Source organism: Nematolebias whitei, chromosome 1 (assembly GCF_014905685.2).
Source record: "Nematolebias whitei isolate Nwh7 chromosome 1, NemWhi1, whole genome shotgun sequence".
In the NCBI taxonomy this organism is placed as follows: domain Eukaryota; kingdom Metazoa; phylum Chordata; class Actinopteri; order Cyprinodontiformes; family Rivulidae; genus Nematolebias; species Nematolebias whitei.
The window spans coordinates 66,797,812-66,810,329 of record NC_056498.1 but is presented as its reverse complement, the minus strand read 5'-3'; the positions used below and the strand labels follow the sequence as shown (position 1 = coordinate 66,810,329).

The following is a 12,518-nucleotide window of genomic DNA, read 5'->3' as shown; positions in this document are numbered from 1 at the left end:
GAGTTTTGACCTTAGACTGGGTTTCGACGTAGGCCTAGTCCACTACACTTTGGTTACATAGGCCCACTTAGCCCTAAAAGCAACCCCTACACCACTCCCACAGCACCCCCACAGAATGTGTCGGGAAACATGGTCCTAAGCCTACCTCAGATCCACCAAACACGTCACAAGTCACATAATCCTCTTAGCAAACCAGATCTTTAGCACCACATTGCCTCTTGAAATATTGACTCAATAGTTAGGGTTTTACCAAGCAAATGCAGCATAATTTACATAATTTGAATACATTTCCCAACCAAAGATATTAATTCGGTTAAATTCAATTCAGTTTATTTATATAGCGCCAAATCACAACAAAGTTGTCTCAGGGCACTTTACAGGAATATTCACATACTTTGTACATAAAAGCCAATTAGTAAAGTTCTCTATCTAAGGAGGATTAAGAATAAGAGGTAGCCATTAATTTATTGAACAGCAATTTTTTTTTTTCATTTTTGGATCTGCATTCAGCAATATAAAAACATGATTACCAAAATGACTAAAATAGATTCAAGGCCAGTTCACTTGGGTGGAATACAGTGAAATCTTTGTTTTAGGAAAAATTGTCAGAAAAAAACAATTGTTCATGATTACACTTGAAGTAATAGTAACTTGCATGTTTGCTGAAATCTACTTAAAAAATTTTCACAATAGAACTCAAGGGCAGCACGGTGGCGCAACTGGTAGAGCTGCTGCCTCTCAGCGAGCAGGTCACCCTGGTTCAAATCCCGGTCCGGGGTCCTTTCTGGATGGAGTTTGCATGTTCTCTCCGTGCATGTGTTGGTTTTCTCCGGGTACTCCAGTTACCTCCCACAGACCAAAAACATGCATGTTAGGCTGATTGGTAACTCTAAATTGTCCCTAGGTGTGTGAGAGAGAGCGAATGGTTGTTTGTCTCATTTGCCTCTATGTGTCCCTGTGATGGACTGGAGACATGTCCAGGGTATACCCCGCCTCTTGCACAGTGATTGCTGGACATGGGCATCGGCGACCCCCTCAAACCAAAAATTAAAGAAACGGGTAAAGATAATGGATGGATGGATGGATGGATGGAACTCATTGATGTTAATTAGTAAAAGTAGGAACATGTTCACATGCCAAATGTGAATAAACTCAGTGGCAGCTCCTGAGCAAAAATATTAGTGGGTTGTACAAATTCCTGATTTAATAGCCCCATCATTTTTTACAAATTGTGTTATGTTTTCTGTGAAAAAAATAACTAACAAACAATCAAACGGATATATGTTGCTTAATATTTAATTTATTGTTGTTGTTCTGTTGTGCATTTGTCTACAAAGTGTTTTCATTTTTTCTACATCCCATGGGTCGAGGTTGTGTCTCATGAAAAACAGTCCTGTCTAATAAATCAGAGAAACGGACCCCTCCTACCTCCAGCCGGCAGGTGCACAGCTTTCTGAATTAGATTTATCATTAGATTTGCAGTAATAATTCTGAAATAATACTTCTAATTAGCACAGTTAAATGGAAAAAAAAGTTCAGTGATGTAACTAAAATAATAGAAAGTGAAAAATGATGATACAGTTTATCATCACTGAATCAAATAGAAGATTCAAGTAGAGATCAAACCCATAAACACAGTTACAAGGCCACTGCTTGAACCATTGACCCACTACAACCACTCACACACAGAAGCCACAGAATTGTTTACATGTTGGAGAACATTTCCTGTTCTTTGATTTTTTTTCTCTGTTCTTCTGTTCTGGTCCCCTTGTTCTGCTCCAAATGGGTTTAAAAACAGAATATCTCCACTGTTGGGCTCAGCAAGTTTCATTGCAACTGTTCCTGAGTTTGAGCTCACGGCAAGTCTAGGTAGAGGTCGTATCAATATGCTAAAACCAGCCGAATGTGACCACAGGACAGAAAATCAGACACCACAAATAAAACTATTGGACCTGCCTGTTCAGATCACTGGCCGCACATTTGGATCTGCTTGATGAACGCGGTTCGTTGAACGGTACTCCCCCATAAGAGTAAATAAACAAAATAAAATAAAAACTGAGATTGAATTGCTAAAATAGTTTTAAATTCCATTTAAATTGTCAAAATAGTTGAAAATACACAGAACCAAACAATACACAGCAAGCTCAGTAAAAATAATAATTTATGTTGGTTTTTTGGGAGGAACTACTTTATGGGAAGAATTGTTTTTTTTCCTCTTATGCACCAGACACCACTAAATAAAGTACAACTTTTGGGGCTGTGTAGCCTCAAGAAACTCACTTATCAGTGGGACTAATAGAAAAGAAAACCTCCAATTTGCTGCGGAGTATAATTGGACCCTTGGTGTAATGGAAAGGGGACATTGGATCTGATGAGCTCAGATTTTTTTATGCTTCAGATTGTTAGGCACATCGGGATGAGAAATGCAGTGGATGATGTGAATCTTTTAGCCACCTACTAATCTGTTGGGTTTCTGTTGCATTCATGGGACTACTTTAGAGGTTCAGGTCAGCAACTTCATGTCACCAAAATAATTTAGTCAAATCACTAAGGGACTAAGATTCCTTTCTCCTTTAAACAGATTTCTTTCTCATCGGCTGTGTGGGGATATTCCAAAGTGGCAATGTCAAGATTCATTGAACTCACATTGTAAAAGTATATGGTTCGGGAAGCATAAAATATATTGTTTTCCATTCCCTTCAACCATCCAGCTGAATTCAGACAACACTAAAATGAGCTGAGGGTTTGAAAACTGAACATTTAAAGCTGAGATCAGATAGACTGAGCTGCTGCCTGTCTGTTGATATAGTTCATCAATGCATCTAATTAAAACCCACTTGTCCAAAGTCACACCGTTTCACTTCAATTTTAAACCGAAACTGCAAATAAAACATAATAAACATAAATGGCCCACTTAAAATCAAAATCAAATAATGACATGTATTGTGTCCCCTTGTTGGGCTTCTTTGGATCTGTGTGTCTTTTTTGCTTATCTGGCTGGAGGCCACATTAAAGCAGCTATAAATGGCCCATAATCCCTCTCTGCTTGGCATTTGTCTTCAAAGAGATTTGTTTTAAAAGCAGATCCCATGATGAGGTGAACAACATGCTGACACTCAGCAGACGCGCGGCTGTACTCAGAGCTCGGAGTTGCCTTCATGTTTCCCTCATGACAAACGGCATCAAGTTGTGCTGGTAATGCTTTGCTTCAGGTGGAATTAATGACATAAAAAGATTAATATTTTTATATAATGACAAATGAGCAGATATTTCAATGACATCTATTACTTTTAAACCGATGAGAGAAACTTTGGTGAAGGTCGTTTATAATATGAACTGATTTCCTTTTAATAAATGTACAAAAGCGGGGCTGACATGTTCTTGCCTGCGTGTGTATTTACACAAGTGTTAGAAAAATATTGCATAAAGCACAGGATCAATTTTAATAAAACCTTCAGTAAGTAATCATTGAATTTACATCTACAACTGATAAATAATTGCAGTCAAGCTAATTCAATTCTATGACATTTACATTCCCATTTAATTAGTAAAAATCACATGTTAAACTAAAGACAGCTGCTGATCCAAATAGCTACTAAAACAAAGACATTTAAAAATGTATTATGCATTCCAGATTTTTACCATATTCTGGAAGGCCTTGTGATTTTAAAATTTTACGGTAAAAAGTTAAATTAACTAACATTCAGAAAAACTGAGATAAAGCTTTAGAAGGATGAATGTGTCATAGATCCATCTGAATAAAGTCACAAATGTAAACGAAGATCACATTATTTTAGACATTGTAAAAACTAGTCTGGAAAGCAGCATCCTCCTAAAGTGGACTCACGCTTCTGAAAAGTGTCACTTCAGTTGCTATTGACCTTTAATACGTCCCCGTATTTATCAGAGCAGCTGGACATCTATACAACAACACGAAAAAATAAATAAATTATGAAAAGCTGGTTGAAGGGCAGATTGGGAGGACATAATGTACTTTTTGAATTTCAGTGCACTTACAGCCTCCTACTTTTATGGTCAAAGCTAATAAATCACAGAATAAGCTAGGTTTGAAGCCACTCGGGGTTCACCATTATGGTTATGTGATCATTTACGCTTCCAGCAACAGTTTATTAAATAAAAATGAACTTTTCAACATGTCTGAACACCATCCAGCCTTTCTTAACCTTCCACCTTTTTTGCTTTCAGGTTCTGCAGATTTGTCCAAAAGACATGAGAGCAGACATCTGTGTTCATCTCAATCGGAAGGTTTTCAAAGAGCACCCTGCTTTCCGACTGGCCAGTGATGGGTGTCTCAGAGCTCTGGCCATGGAGTTTCAGACCATCCACTGTGCTCCTGGTGATCTGATCTACCACGCTGGGGAAAGCGTGGACAGCCTCTGCTTTGTGGTGTCAGGATCCTTGGAGGTTATCCAGGATGATGAGGTGGTGGCTATTTTAGGTGAGCTTACTCTACTCTTGCTTTCTCTAAACAAGTGCAAAGTTTAGTTGAGTTAGAAAAGGATAATATAGATCGTTTATATATATTATATAATATATACTGTGTATATATATATATATATATATATATATATATATATATATATGTCTTTAATATAGATTAACTGCTTTTGTTTGACGTACGTTAGATCCAAATTTATTTTCAAAGTCAAAGTTTCTTAATTTGTCATTCACACCACATGTAGTACATGTGGTGGAACAAAATTGTGTACACAGGGTCCCAGTTACATCCAACAAAAGTATAAAATGTAAAAGAAAACCAGTATTAAGATCTAAGATATGAGCTAAGTAAAACATTAAACTAAAAATACGCTAAGTACTAGTAGTACAAAAACAATATGCTGAACAGCCGCACAAACATGAGGCTGTGCGAGCAGATGAGTATGAATGAACACAGCAATCATGCAATAAATCAGCAGCATGCGATCAGCAGCAACAATAATTTTCATTGCAGTTTGACAAATAATTGTAAACGGATTAAAAAAAAAGTGAGACTGTCAGCAAAACTGTGCACTTTTCTCCATGATCAAGTCAAAGAAAGGGGTAAAATGGTAAAATATTTGATGCTTATCTTTTAGTCCTTTATTTTTCACTTTAATCCTGACTTTTGCTGTCTGATAGTTGATAAACTATAGAAAAAACTGATCAAACATTTTAAAAGTATGAATCATACACAGTAGTCCCTCGCTACTTTGCAGGTTGTTTATCGCAAATTCGCTATATCGCGGTTTTTCGAAATAAAATTGGACATGACGCAATTGGCTGATTGATGGACGAGCCATGGATTGTTTATTTAAAATGAATTATTTTAAATGATTTTGCACCATGTGTGCAGCCCACAAGTGCAAGTGAAAGCTCCCTCCTGCAACTGCGCAGCTGATCTCCTTCTCTGCCACAAACATTTCTCCTCCGGCTGCATCGGCTTTGTGAAGGGTTGTTCAGATGCACCGATCGACTTTTGTCTTCCAATTTAAAATTCAAAGTATGTCACATCGTAAAATCGTCATAATCACAAAATATAAAAGTGTTGAAAGTTATTTTTAATTATTTTAGAACTTCCATGTTCAGTTGTTGAAGTGTAATTGATCAAGAAGTACATTTCTGCTCTGTGCTGCAGAGCTGAAGCTGTGTGACATCCCTTTGATGTCCTGCTGTGCTTCTCTTCTCTACAATTTAAAATTTAAATACTGTAATATTTTAAATAAACAATCCATGCTGCATGGATTGTTTATTTAAAATATTACAGTATTTAAATTTAAATTATTTATTTATGTAGGGCGATTGGGAGTAACAGGTGAAGAGTGAGTGTGCTTACAGCCTGGCACATGTCATGACAAAGTTTACTGAACTTGAACTGAACTTGAACTTGGACTACCGTATCCCTACTTCACGGTTTTTCACTAATCGCGGATGGGCCTGGTCCCTAACACTACTGTGCACAGTTAAAAATTCAGTTTACTCCTGAAGTTTAGTTCATAAGAGACATGGTTCAGTCTTGTTCTTAATGAGTTGTTTGAAGCCCCCATCCTCCTGCAGAGCTGCTTAAATATAATTCAATATAAACTTAGTTCAGCTGTGACACAAATACAATTATCTGAATTAATTACCTTAGAAGTCCATCAACTCATAAAAAAAACCCAACAACCTATGAGTGATGACAGCAGACATGCTGTTTCATCAAATATACCCTCCTATACTATTCAAGCAAAACCATTTTCTCACCATGAAAACAGCCTGATTTGGTTCGTAGCGCTAAAATCACCTTCCTGTTTCTGTGCAGGAGCACTTCACGAGCTGTCACTTACTTCAGCGAAAAGCTGATCAGCTCGAGGATCATTTTCTGCTGAGTGATGGTTCAGGATTTGGACAAGAATCTGTTTGCTACAGTCTGATACACAATCCTCTCAGCTCTGTAAACAGTCTGCTATTTTTTGTTTTCTGTGAGTCACATTCTGTCTCCTCACTTATTCTGGAACCATACGTAATTAAACAACAATACCTATTAGGACACACATGTTGGTACTGATTGTTTGCAGTTAATTGCTGTTATAAGATTAGCACAATTTACAAGTTGTCTCGATGGGTTTGTATTTTAGCTCTGTAAGAAATAAGAATTAATAGAAACATAAAATGATTATTTTTTCTACAACTTTCTGATCCTCTAAGACCATGCTTTGGGATTTTTTTTGCCTTTCTGTGAGCAGAAAGTCACAGATGGGAAGTCGTCTAAGGGTTCAGATCGATACCTGTGTCACACACTCCTGACAGTGGCGTGTGCTGAACGCGTCGCAGTGCCTGACTGGGACCAATTTTCATTGATTTTTAGACCAGGCTTTGCCAATTTGCTGCTAGTTTAATTCTATCTGCGGAGTAAAGGTCTTTGGGAGTCCAACAGTGAAAGTAACAGCATTGACCTGTACGTACCTGACACACACACACACACACGCTGGTTTATTTGTTATTTTAGGAGGAAGAATTGAGCAGATCTTATTATAGACAAAATTAACAATCAGGTGTGCTTTAAATAATCATTTATTCAACAAAGGATAGTTTTTCAATGGAATTTAGGCAGCTATAATTAACATATTATTCATAGAATCATGTGTTACTAATCTAAACTATTAATTTTTAACTCAAAATGTATTTTCTTGATGAGCTGTAATTAAAAACAAATTAAAAAAATGTCAACTTTCCATTAATTACCTTTGAGTTAAAACCCAGTCTAAAGTAATTTAATTTACTAATTGAATGCGCTGGCTACTAACTCCCAATTATTCCTAATTTTTCCAATAGTGGTTTTATTATAATGTAGGCATCTGGATTTATTGGACTAAGACCTTTGAGTAAATGAGATCTTACTCAACTTGATGAAACAGATGGCGGTCCGAGCCCATCAGACCGGCTCTAGTCGTGCACGCTAATGAATATTGATGCGTTTCTCTCCCACAGCAGCTTCATTTGAGCCTGCTTATCAGGAGCAAAAGAAATAAAAGAAAAAGCAGACATTTTTGTTGTTGGTTAAAGTCATGCAGCTTTCTTTTTTATTCAAACGTAATTGATTTAGTGAAAGATAGATGGTAGGTCTGGTGATATCTTTTCATCAGTAACCTGCTGTCTGCTCCTTTTTGGATAAATTGATACTATTGGTCTGAAGGAGACAGTAATGGAGGCTGAAGCCATGGACTAGATACTGAGCCAGTGTTTTATTAACTTAATGGCATTATGGACAAAAACAACAAAAGTACATCTCCAAGCGAGATGGAAAATCTCTTATTTAGGATTTTTCAAGTACAAATTCTTCAGTGGTTTTATCAGACATCACTGTCAGTTTATTGTGTTTGTTGTTTGTATATAAAACAAATTGCTGTCGTAATCATTCAGTAAAGTGTTTGTCATATATTGTGATGTCTGTTAGCTCTGTTTTTAGAAAATATGGGATCTCCTTTCATTGTTACGCAGATGATGCACAGATATATGTCCCGCTAAAGAAATAGGTTTCTAACTCTCTGGGCACTCTGTTTTCATGTCTGAAAGACAAAAGTCTGGATGGTTGTGAACTTTTTAAAGTTTAATGAGGGTAAGACTGAGGTGCTGGTCTTTGGAAGTTCCACTGAGACCCCCTATGTAGATGTTGGTTCCTTGGCCCAGTATATCAGGCCAATTACTGGTATTACAAACCTAGGGGTCAAAGTCTATGCTGGACTAAAGTTAGAAAATCACATCAGAGCAGTTGTTAAATCCAGTTATTTCCATTTGATGCAGCTAAAGTAAAGCCAATTCTTTCATGGTGGTATTTTGAAACAGTAGTTCATGTCTTTTGACCACTCGGCTGCATTACTGTAACACACTCTATACAAGAATCCGTGGTTCATGTATCGTTCAGCTTCAGACGGTACAGAATGCTGCTGCACGGTTTTTAACTGGCACACAAGAGTTTGACCACATTTCACCTGTTTTAGCCTCCCTGCACTGGCTGCTCGTACATTTTAGGATTAATTTAAAAAATATTTTATTTACTTTTAAAGCTCTTAATAGACTTGCCCCGCCCTATCTGTCTGAGCCGCTACATCCATACACACCCTCTCCATCCCTCAGGTCATGTGATCAGCTGCTCCTGAGTGCGCCGAAGACAAAGCGTAAGCTCAGAGGAGGCCGTGCTTTTGTTGTGGCAGCTCCTAAATTATGGAACGACCTTCCCTTGAACATCAGACAGACCTCTTCCCTGTCTGTTTTTAAATCCCTTCTTAAAACCATCTCTTCTCCCTGATCTTTGACACCATCTGTGATTTTGACTTTTAATAATTTTAACTATTTTTTCTTGACTGATTGTACGATTGTTTTATTATGTGTACAGCACTTTGGTCCTATGGGTGTTTAAAGTGATCTATAAATTAAGCATGGTATGGTATGGTGTTAATGGCTTTGATTGTACATCTTGATTTTCTAAGACTCGTGTCATCTACAACTAACTAACTTGTAAAGTTATCTAAATTCAAGATGGCTACCACAGCTAATTGACTATAGGGGAAAAAACACAAAAATGGCAATAACTCAGTCAGTATTACACATATTGAGCTAAGATTTAGTGTTGAAGTAGCTGAGAGTCATATTTTGAGTGCTTTAAGGTAGCAAAACTTTGGCCTTAGTACTTGGAGTCATACCTGTCTGGTATACTTTAATGGCCACTTGCCCTTTGTATTTATTGTTGTGCTTTTTTAGTTAAACCGTTTCTTTTTTCCTTTGTTGCCTTGTTATCTTACTGTTTGCTTATGTCACGCTTACATGCCCTGTGGCCCCGCTTGTTTTGATTTTTCTGCTCCAGTTTTTGCGTGTGTGTGTATGTGTATGCTTCCATGTGTGAATGGTGTTTTACTTTGTTTTGCTGCCATGTCAGCATTTTCTTAAAGGCCTTTTTTAGTTATTATTTTTAGTAATCCATCTATGTGCCTGCATTTTGAGCCCTCTTTGCACATGCATGCTTAATCGACTTTAATATGGCTAAAACTTCATTATTAAAGAAAAAAACATCTATAAATGATAATTTTCTTCATGGTTGATATAAATCCTCAATGATAACCTTATTGAGCTACTTTCAGCTCCCCATGTTGAGAAAAAAAAAATCATCATAAAGCGTGACTTTTTTAATTTAACCTTCTCTCCGGTGAAAGTCAACATGCTAATCTTGTTTTCATGTCCTTGTCATATTTCTGCATGAGGACAAAACAAGCAGTCATCAGCTGCACATTATAATCTGTTTGATAACCAGCTGAAGAGTCAATAGTGTCTGAGAGACGAAGATGATGATGATGAGTGCGTGGTGGAGCGGGAGGACAGGCTGTTTGCATATTCATGCATCTGTAAACATTAAATGAGGAAAAGATGAAGAGTTACGGCTACGCCATTTCAATGCATGAAGGGATTCATTTTATTGCATATAAAATAGCTTAAATATGTATTTTTATTTATGGCTGTAGAATATATCATCAATAAAGCAGCTTAAATTTATGCTTGTGGGAAATTTGATGTTCCATTCTGAGACAAAGACATTAGATCTTGGCTTGTACAATTGTTCGTTATTTAAATAACCAACAGGAAAAAAAAGTATGCGGCTTATGAACCTTCATTAACAGTTTGCTTTTAATTACATAAGTTAAAACTAATTTTTTTGATGATAGCTGTGTTTTAACAAACTGTGACCCTTTGCCATGAATACTCAAGTCTGACAAGTGTGCAGACATTCAGAAAAGGTAGTCCATCAATCTGACCCTTTTCTGAGTTGAGTATTTTCAGTGTGTTAAATGTTGGTAAAATAAATAAATAAATCAATAAATAAATTTGTTTATTAGCTTTTAGCTTCTGGAATGCCATATTTCAAAATAAAAGTCCTTGATGAAATCAAACAATTAACCACTAAAACCATTGATAGTTTGTGAGATGAGACATGAGATTAAACTCATGAGATTACAACACCTTCTAATAGTTTATACTTTTTTAAGGCAATTAAATTAACACTTCAGGGGTTAACGTCAGGGATAAATACAGTTACTTGATTTTAAACTTTTAATTGTGGTGAAAAATGCACTAAGTAGATTGATAAAGGTGAGGAAAAACAAGAGATATAAAAAATTAGTAATAAAAAAATCACCAACTCTTACAGGAAAAAGCCTCCGAAACCTGTCGACATGAAATTTGTTCTCATAAAATATGCATACTTGATTTTTAAAGCTATAATAAATGATTGATGAAGCATTTTAGAGGCCCTTTGAAAACACAATATCTTAGAGGGGAAATGGGAAAAAACCTTCATCTGTGTGTTTATTCACCTTGAATGTTGTGGCGAATTGGTTTAAATGTGCCTCCTCCCTCTGCAGGTAAGGGAGACGTATTTGGGGACGTTTTCTGGAAGGAGGTGACTCTGGCTCAGGCGTGCGCTAACGTCAGAGCTCTGACCTACTGCGACCTCCACGTCATTAAACGTGACGCTCTGCAGAAGGTGCTGGAGTTCTACACGGCGTTCGCCAACCACTTCTCCAGAAACCTGCTGCTCACCTACAACCTGCGAAAGAGGGTGAGTGGCTCCACAGATGGCATCAAGAAGGAACAAATCAGTTTCTTCGTGCCTACAGTTTGACTTCATTCTGGTGTTTTCCTGTTCAAACTTAAGTTTAACTTCAAAAACTCTAGCTTCTTTGAAAAATATAATGTACTATATTAAATATAAACATAGAAAATATATAATTTCAGCTAAACAACATTAAAACCTAGTGACATTACATTTTCTACAAAGATGCAGTGGTAATATTGACAGGTGAGTGACTTTAATGAAATATGTTGAAAAATGAATTAACCAACTTGTTCAGTTTAACATAAGGTGGCAATATCAGCAAAACAATAGCTAAAAGTTAAAATCAGCACAACAGTAGCTAAAAGCCACAATTAAGAAAACTGTTCTGAATTAAAATATGCAAAAGTATCTAAAAGCTATATCAAAACAGTAATAACAAAAATTTGCAAAACTGTAGCTAAAATCTAAAATTAGCAAAACTACAATTAAATGCTACAGGTAGCTAAATATTAGTTAAAAGCTAAATGTTGCTAAATTATAGTTCAAGATCCAAATACAAAAGGCATAGGTCAAAGCTACATTTAGGAAAACGGTTCTAAAAGATAAACATTACAAAAAGCAGCTAAAAGCTGTAATTAGCAAAACTATTGTTAAATGCAAATTTTAGCACAATTGTAATTATCAACTTAAATTAGAAAAACATAACTAGAAAGCTAAAATAAGCTAAACCATAGTTGATTTAAAATAAGCAACACAGTTGCAAAAAGCTAAAATTAGCAAAATGGCAATTAGAAAATTAATTTAGCTAATAAAAACAAAATCTATGTAACAAAACAGTTGCTTAATAGTAGCTTAAAGCTAAAAGGAGCATAAGAAGACAAAAAAAGTGTAGCCTATTTGCTGAAGTAGATTTCATAGAACAGTGTTTTTTAAGATTCTGAAAATTTTTTATTTTGCTTTTATGTAGATTTTATGTAAATAAAATCAAACAAGTTAAATAAAGGTTAAAAATACTGAAAATTTTAACAGACTCGAGCCAAATGTTTAGATATATGAATGTTTAAAGTAGCACAAAATATGCAGAAATAGTTTGCCAAAAAGAGAGAGAGACAGCTGAGTCAAAAGGCGAAGCTCTCAATTTACCGATCGATCTACGTTCCCACCCTCATCTATGGTCACGAGCTTTGGGTTGTGACCGAAAGAATGAGATCTCGGATACAAGCGGCCGAAATGAGTTTTCTCCGCAGGGTGTCTGGGCTCTCCCTTAGAGACAGGGTGAGAAGCTCGATCATCCGGGAGGGACTCGGAGTAGAGCCGCTGCTTCTCCACGTCGAGAGGAGCCAGTTGAGGTGGCTTGGGCATCTGTTTAGGATGCCTCCTGGACGCCTCCCTGGTGAGGTGTTCCGGACACGTCCCACCGGAAGGAGGCCCAGAG

At 36.6% G+C, this 12,518-nt stretch overlaps 1 protein-coding gene across 1 annotated transcript in view; it reads left to right on the top strand.

Annotated features, from left to right (window-relative positions):
* kcnh1a (potassium voltage-gated channel, subfamily H (eag-related), member 1a) overlaps nt 1-12,518 on the top strand; it is an 81,206-nt gene that overhangs the window by 60,382 nt on the left and 8,306 nt on the right. The window contains exons 12-13 of the mRNA XM_037697816.1: nt 4,207-4,459; nt 10,890-11,086. Of these exons, the coding sequence (XP_037553744.1) occupies nt 4,207-4,459; nt 10,890-11,086 (450 nt within the window). The remainder of the gene's footprint in view (nt 1-4,206; nt 4,460-10,889; nt 11,087-12,518) is intronic.